This window comes from Eufriesea mexicana, unplaced genomic scaffold (genome assembly GCF_001483705.2).
Source record: "Eufriesea mexicana isolate 0111107269 unplaced genomic scaffold, ASM148370v2 scaffold980, whole genome shotgun sequence".
NCBI lineage: Eukaryota > Metazoa > Arthropoda > Insecta > Hymenoptera > Apidae > Eufriesea > Eufriesea mexicana.
In genome coordinates, this window is record NW_016909127.1 from 273350 (window position 1) to 282408 (window position 9059).

Sequence of the window (9059 nt, forward strand, 5' to 3'; positions counted from 1 at the left end):
TGCCATTATGAGTAGGTGCTGATACGCGCACGGTGATACGGGTTAATCGTCAGTTGAACGTTGCTGATGCCCGAACACGGCACCTTAAGTAGAGCCATGATGCAAATGGGTTAAACCATCGATTGAGTCGAAGAAACCTGAAAACGAGATATCTCGTCGCCCTGCTACAATGTCCGGCTTGCTAAAGACGAAATATCTCGTCACCCACACGCAATGTGTTAAGAAGAAAAATCATTGCAATGGATTTAAAAAATCGGTATTTTTATTTATAAATTAATAAAGATAGTAATTTTTTATATTCTTCTTATTTAGTATACCTTCGTGTCTCATCAGACAATGGTCGTTCGATTGAAAAGCATTCAAGTACGTTTCGACTGTGACTCTTTAGAAACAGGTAATAAAAGCACCGTCATGCCAATCACGACTGCAATATACATCAGAGGCAAACCCTCGTTGACAGTTTCTTTTTACTCTAAAAACTTTCGAACTTGTACAAAATATAATCTACGTATCAGATCTACTCGAAAGTTCTGTCCGGTAATGTCACTTCAAATTTCAACACGAATGTGTTCGTTTGAAACATCCGTGGCTACCTGTTATTACCACTATTTCTACATATTTCTGCATATTTACTTCTCTTTATTTACTGAAATGCCAGTCTCAACTTGCCAGCTTCCAGTGAAGCTCGTTCGCGCAAATATGTCTGTTAATAATGTTCATTCCATAAAGGCATTTCATTCTTCACGAATTTCAACAAGGTAGAAATGCAACAGAAGCGTGTAGAAATTTTGTGAATGTTTGTAGCGAAGATATGGTTTCAGACAGAACATGAAGAGGATGGTTGGAAAAGTTGGAGAAGCTGGTGATTTCGACCTTAGTGACGAGCCACGTTATAGGAGACTATTTCAGATCGATGGCGATATTGTTAAGACCATTATACAGGAAAATCTTGTTTTGAAAACATCGGAGATTGCAGAATAGATCAACGCAATACGATAAACCATTTCCGACCATATTCGGAAATTTGGATCGGTGTGTAGCGACCATTATTCTTACCTTCGCCAGTAGATAGATTCCCATTTGAAGGAGATTCGAGGACTTGCGAGAAAGTTGAAGTCGAAGTTCAAGTTGATGTCGATGTTATTGTCGATGAGCTTGAAGTTTAAGTTTAAGTTTAAGTTGAATTTGATGTTCAAGTTAAAGCTGATGTTCAAGTTGAAGTTATGACGTGATGCTGGTGTTGAAGTTGATGTTGATGTTCAAGTTGATGATGTTGGTGTTGATGTTGATGCGGTTAAAGTTGATGTTCATGAAGTTAAAGTCGACGTTGATGTTGTTAAAGTTGAAGTCGATGAAGTTAAAGTCGATGTTGATGTTGATGTTGCTGTTGATGAGGATAAAGTTGATGTTGATGTTGATGAGGATAAAGTTGATGTTGATGTTGATGAGGTTAAAGTTTATTTTGATGTTGATGAGGCTAAAGTGGATGTTAATGTTGATGAGGTTAAAGTTGATGTTGATGAGGTTAAAGTTTCAGTTTAAGTTAAACATGATGTTCAAGTAGATGTTCGTGTTGGAGTTGATGTTCACGTTGAAGCTGGTGTTCAAGTAGATGTTCCAGTTGAAGTTGATGTTCAAGTTGAAGTTGATGTTCAAGTTGAAGCTGGTGTTTAAGTAGATGTTCCAGTTGAAGTTGATGTTGGTGACGATTATTATTGAAGTTGATGTTGAAACTGATTTAACAGTTGCTGGTTGCTGTTGCTAATAGTTGTTGCCGCAGCTGGTTGCTGTTTCTGTTACTGTTGATTGTAGTTATTGCTGGTAGCTGTTGATGGTTGCTGGTTGCTATTGCTGTTGCTGCTGTATTTATTGAATGGGAAAGTCCCATTGATTACTGAGTATGAAAAGAAGTATATATACATATATATGTAAATAAGTATAAAATTTCAAGACGACAAAGACGATCAAGATAGCGTAAATTAAGAACTAAATTATTTTTTTAGGAGTTCCCATAATAAATTACGAAATAAATTACTATTTTGTTTTACTTTTTTTTTATAAAATTCGAAACTTTGTTCCTATGTATTATGTATGGTATGAAAATTATGCGGAGATATGAAGGATTGTGGGACGTAGAAATTGTGCTTCTGTCTAATAAAAAGGATCTTTTTTCTGATAAGAGTTAATGAAATATAGAAATAGTGCCTTTGATCTGTACAGAATTGTTACTTTTTTTAAGAAACTGAAGAGTTCATCGACGAGATGACTCTAACTTTACCGAAGAAGAAGGTCATGTCACCAGAAAAGGATGCTATTATTAAAAAATTGTGCCAAATATTAATTTTCACGGTATATTTAGAAGCCAATAAAAATGGATAAATGACAGATTCATCGACAATTCATCAAACTTGAAGGATGAAGGGTTCACCCCAACATGTCAGCTTCATTCAGAAAACTAATTTTGTCTTAACCCTGTTTTCCCACTTTTCTTATCAGATTGTTTGTTGCTTCTTTTTTTGTTTATAAATGATATTTATATTATGTGAACATGTCTCGTTTAATGTATCTTTTACTAGCATTAAAGACTCTAAATCTTAGCTTGGTTAATATAAGTTATGGAAGGTCTATTATATTCAGGAAATTAGTATAGAAAATCCTGTTATTTGTCAAGGAAAAACTGTTCTAAATCTCGTCCCTGAAATACAGAAACCATTGAAATCAGTCAAAATCTACTTTCTTTTTATTAAAAAATTTGGAAACGGTCGTTTAGAATTAATGTTAAAAAATTCCGAAATTATTTTGATGTCGTGAGGTGCTTACAGTATAACAAATACACGAGTGATCCTCCATCGCACTGTAAATACTTTTACATTCTTTTCCGCGCATTAATTAACACTTCTGTGCAGATTGAAAACAAAACTCTACGAGTGAACATCGTGTAACAACCTGTTTCCGATAAAAACAGGATTTAACGAAAATCCTGATTCAACGGTAATTATCATCCTAAATACATTAATTAAATATCGCAAATAATATAACTAATTACATTAATTTGTATCTCGTTATCAAACGACATATAATAAAGGTATCTTCGAAATACATAGTACTTTTATTGGCACGAATAATATAAGTATGTTGTTTAAGCTTGCGAAGCAAATTTAAGCTTTGATACATAAATATGTTTTCAAAGCTTGCGAAGCAAATGTAAGTTTTGATACTTGTGGAAGGACAACGTTATACATTGTCATCTTCGTCTTAACACTTTGACTGCCATGTTAGTTATTTATGACCGGCCACAGTTTCTCCTGAAACGCCACGGTGGTCATTGGTGACCGGAGTGCTTGAACTACTTAGCACGTTAAGTGCCCAACCCGTCTTGCTTGCCGTTCCGTTCAGGCCCAGACTCGGTCGTCAAGTGGGCCACTGGCGGCGGTCGAAGTGGAGACACCTGTATTTATCCTGTTTTAATATATTACATCAAGTTTTTTAAAAATATTGTATTCTTTTTCTTAAACCTTGGCTGAACAAAACTCGATGTCGCCTGAGCAAAATATTTAGTCTCATAGTCATTGCGCAAAGACCGATCGCGCGGTCCTGTAATAGAAACCTAAATTCTGCGTTCGGTCTTTGAGGACCGACCAAACCCGAACGAAAAATCTAGCGCCGGTCCCTAGAGAACTGTATAGCACTTAACGTGTTAAACTATATTGAACTTCATTAAATGAAAATTGACAGTTAATGCATTTCGAATATAGCCGCTAATTAGAAGATACTTTGAAATAAAAAGTGCCTCACTGAACGATTAAAAATTTTTATTAGAACACCGATCAAAAGAATAGAACAAATCTTGCATCCAGCGGTGCACTGCCATGGCGTCCTGGGGGAAACATGTGATTTCCGCGTGGCAGTCAAAGGAATTTCGTTTGGAATTTATCTCGGGAAATGTTTATAACAATCACGCGATAGGAAGCATGGTTATGTGGATTTGGTTTTATTAGCGTGAATGCGAGTGTGTGTGATCGAATGATGGCACGAATGTATATATGTATATTTTTGGAAGCACGAGTGGAAGATCTAGAATGCGTGGTACAGTGCAATTGTTATAGTTCGGAGCCAATATGTTATGAGGAGAGTCAATTTGTTATGAAAAGCGTGAAAGTGACAAGACAATAATAGTATTAAGCACTTGCGGTGGAAAGACGTGCCACGCACGTCGAGATGCTTTCGTTCCAAAATCGGCAGCGACGTGTATACCACGTCGATAGGCATTTGTCGCAGAAATAAAAATGACGTGGGCTGCACGTCGGCTAACAGCCAGATCGTTCATTTCTCGAGCTACAGTTCCAGAGTGCACGGCGTCGCATAGTGTTATCGATATCTTGGAAATATTTCACAATCGATACAGTATCTCGCGGCGTCAATATGACACCTTACCGCGTGTTATACTGTAGTTCACGGCATCGCAACCGTGAGTTTATTGGTAGAGCAAGTGGTTAAAGCGACTCCGATGTTTTGGAATCGATATAAAACAGTCGAGAGCTGTGACGGGCCAAGCGTTTATTCTTTCTTGACTCTTAGCAGTCAGTTCCGTGTCATTCTTCGCTGCATACGAACGTGAAAGGTCGAATCTTTTTCAGCCATTGGACTAAAATGGTATGTCCATAAACTGTATTATATCCCCTGTTTTCCTTATTCTTAACCGTTTGAGTGCCACGGGTCATTATTGTTTCCCAATCGATATTTGCCAAGCGGCGCGATAGCGCTTGTCATATTCCGTGTCCAAAAATGCCGAGCGGCGCGATAGCGCTTCCCATATTCCGCGTTCACCAACCGAGCGCGCTGATTGTCAGCTTCGCAGCTCAGAGCGCTGGCACTTTTGGACACAAAATAGAAGAAGCGCGATCGCGCCGCTTGGCACTCAAACGGTTAATTAAAATTACTGTCTTACTGAATACGTTGTCGCGTCGCGTCGCGATGGAAATTCTCGTATTTCCGACGGGTTGTAAGGCCGTCTCGCGACTACGATACGTGCTGCCCGCCAAATTAATATTGGGCAACTGTTTAAGTTGCACGAGCAGAAAAGAGTCGTATCTACGACGGTCGACGTTTCGAAAAGAACCGTGGCGTGTTATTGATTTGAATCGGTTAGACGGAGTGTTTTAGAGAGACCCGACGTCTCTCAAATTTCGTATCGAAGTGTGTTAAGAGAACCCGTGTCTCTCAGGGCTCGTACGGAAGTGAGCTCCTCGATCTTCCTAAGATCGGCCTTAGGAAAAATCGGGAGCTCGCCAAATATGATTGGCTGTTTTTGACCAAGGGCGTTCCCTTGGTTCGCGAATCCGTGACCTTGGAGAAAGGGAAGGTTCCCCCAAAAATCAACGATAGTGGAGGAAACCCTTTCCTCCAAGGTGGGGTACCTGGGGTCCACCCGCGCGCTGGTCAAGGTATCTGGGGTCCACCCACGCGCTGGTGACCCCATCGGTCGTTTATTACCCCTAGCGAGGGCCTGAGGCTTCCAACGTGTGCGGACCACGTGGAGCCCTCAGGCCTTTGTCAGCCAAGTCTTAAGAGCCGTCGCCTAATTTCGTTAAATTAGGGATTTCCAGGATTCTCGTGTTCCGCGACACGAGAAGTCAAAGAAAAAAGGTAAAGCAGTCAAACATGCTGAAGGCATGGAGCGGAAAATTCCGATGCCGAATTGTTTGACCCTAAGACCTGGCTGTTGGAAGACCGTAACGGGTCTTCTTTGTTCCACGACGGAACATACGTGAAGCACTGTGTTCATTTTCGAACCTTTGAATCTACAACAATTTTGTTGGTAGTACTCCGAATGTTTAGTTGATTTAGAGAAAGTAAAATCGTATGTTCGTAAACGGCTTATACCCATCGCTCGAGATGCAGTTTTAGCAGCAGTAAGACAGGACCTGCCATAAAATCTCATCAGGCCCTCGAACAGCTGTCCCATTCGTGACCTGCAATCGCTGTCCGCTCTGCGTTATATTTATTGTTCACCGGTAAAACCCAGGCATGATTTAGAAGGGAAAACGGTACACTTAATTTTTCACTCAATTACCAAAAGGTACACTCTTGTGAGATACACCAATCAGAAAGAGCACTTCATCTTCGTGGAAATGTAGGTTAATCAATAGCAATATATCAAGATTGATGAAAGACTGGGTATACTAAGAAATAAAATTTCGAATTTAATGGAATTCGATATCCAAATCTACCCGTAGAATTCCATAATAAGGAATCAAAATGAGATTTCAAATAGAAATCGTAAAATTTAGATATTACAAAAATCCAAATGAAGTCTGAAACTTAGCTTTCAGAGTCCAAATCTTCAGAATTCAGCCATCATGAAAATTAAAATTAAATCGTCGCATTTGATTTAATATTTGAAATTAAATTGTCAAATTTAGTCATCGCGTGATATAAATTATACAATTTTAAACACGAGGAAATGTCAGTTAATAAAATCAAAATGAGATTTCAAATGAAATCGTAAAACTCAGTTATTACGAAAATCCAAATGAAGTCTGAAACTTAGCTTTCAGAGTCCAAATCTTCAGAATTCAGCCATCATGAAAATTAAAATTAAATCGTCGCATTTGATTTAATATTTGAAATTAAATTGTCAAATTCAGTCATCGCGTGATATAAATTATACAATTTTAAACACGCGGAAATGTCAGGTAATAAAATCACGAAATTCAGAAATCAAGATTTCAGATGAAATTATAAAATTCAATCTTCCCAAGAATCCGAATCAAATCGCAAAACTTATTATAAGATTCCAAATGAAACCCTACGATTTAGCCATTACAGGAATTCAATTCGATCCATAAAACTCAATCATCGCGAGATTTCAAACGAAGTCGTAGAACTCAATCATCACGGGAAAATCGACCCGTAGAACGCAGTCATCACGAGAATTCAAATTAAACCGTAGATTTCAATCAAGCGAAGAATTCAAATTAAAGCATAGAAAGCGGTCATGGGGAGAATCTAAATCAAGTCGGATTTAATTATCCGGATAATCCAAATCCGCTTTAAATCGAATTGTAGAACCGAATTAACGCATTGAGATTTCAAATTAGAAGAATAAAATTCGATTAATAATCGAATTCGCTAAACCATCGCGAAAGCAAATGTCTACTTGGACAGAAAACGTCGGATCTCGATCAATCACGCGATCGGAAATCACTTGTAACTCAATATGGAATAGAATCGGTTATTGAATATTAATGATTTGCCAGTTATTGCATGCAGCCTGAGTATACCATAAACGACGCAATTATCGCGTCAATACGTTTGCTTTGATGATTAATCCGAGACTCGAAACGCATTTGAAAAGCTGCTACCTGACCTGTCGCCATTTTGCTCTGTAACAGATTTCCTCGTTACTAAGAGACTGAAGGACCTTAATCCGCTATATTATGACGTCTGACTTTTGTACAGAGGTAACATGTACGTATTATGAGTGTCTTTAGTTCGATAATTTGAATCCTATAACGCGATTAATTCGTACCGCGTTATATGGGAACCGTGTTATAAGAAAATCAGAATTAATTGAAGCCAGGAAATGCGTTCTATGTAAACCGCGTTATGATAAACATAGTAATGACACAAATCTAATTAATTTATACCACGTTATTTAGGAACCGCGCTATAAGAAACTCAGAAATAATACAAATTGAACGAATTCGTACCGCGTTGTATGGAATCTCAGAAATAAATAAATTGCACATAAATCAGACCTATATAAAAATTGCATTCTCGAAGTATCAAGTTGCGATTGATACGGTTAATAAATAAAATTTTATAACAGAAATGGCAATGAATACGTAGATTTTTACGTATTTGAATTTAGGTTTATCGAATATAATACATAGTTCGTATAATAAAATTATAAACTAATAAAATTGTTTCCAACAATGAAATTTAATTTGATACATATTAGTGACGTATCCTAGTTTAAAATAGAATTCTAACATGTTAACACGTTGACTGCCATGGGTGGTCATCAGTGACCGGCGCTTGTCTCCTCAATGGGGCTATGGTGGTCACCAGTATCCGATGATGCTAATTTTTTAAATGTATATTTGTTTTATTCTAACCAGTTTTTGAATATTTGAACAACGTAAATAAATAGAGAACTTTGAATAGAAAACATTAATAATTTGCATCATTTTCCTTTTTTTTTTTTCTTTGCCATATTGTTTGATTAGTCATCATTATATCCTAAGATTAATGGAAATTTTATCGTGGCCCCCTGAGCATCCCATATAGAAAGTGTGTGGCAGTCAAAGTGTTAAAATTAAATTATTTATTACCTTGTTTTATATAATTATCTTTTGGACGCCTATTAAAGCCCTTATTAAAATCTTTTCTATCATAAGTTCTCTTATCCATCAATGTTATTCCATATTTTTTCTTATTTATATTTATTTCTGAAAGAAATGTTTTATTCTCAAACACTCTTATGTAACTGCTTCAGTCTGATCAGATTTTAGACATTCTTATCATGTGGTTCATACATTGAGAATACCATAATTAGATTGTTTTATTAATTTAACTCATCGAATAAGTATCATCATTGATAAATTTCTCAAAGCATTTGAGTTGTTGAAATTTTCGTGTACGAAAAACGCGTTATAAGGAGACCGTGTTATAGGAGAACTGTTCCAAATTTCGCTCCGCGTTATATGGAAATCGTGTTATAAAATCACCGTGTTATAGGAGACTCGACTGTAGTACGAATTTAATAAAATTAATGAATTTCAATTTATTTCGAACTGTTCGTTCGTAAGTACAGTAGACTCTCGATTATGTGAATTAATAAGGAGATACACAGGTAACTCGATGCTTCTAAGCTTTTTCTCGAGGTTCGAATCATCGAGGTTGGATTGTGTTTCAGAGATAATCAGTAAGGAATACACGTGTTATTTTCGAACTATGTTAAGCTATTTTATTAGAAGAAAAATTACTTAATGCGATTACAATGTCGAGATATATTTCCATACACAAATTTTTTATCACGATATTTTTGCACCATT

At 37.0% G+C, this 9059-nt stretch overlaps 1 protein-coding gene across 1 annotated transcript; it reads left to right on the forward strand.

Moving 5' to 3' along the window:
• Positions 1-336: 336 nt before the first annotated feature.
• Positions 337-1542, forward strand: LOC108547287 (uncharacterized). Its single transcript, XM_017899737.1, has 2 exons — positions 337-394; positions 1247-1542. The coding sequence occupies exons 1-2, from the start codon at positions 337-339 to the stop codon at positions 1540-1542; spliced, it is 354 nt and encodes a 117-aa protein (XP_017755226.1).
• The last annotated feature ends 7517 nt before the right edge of the window (positions 1543-9059 follow it).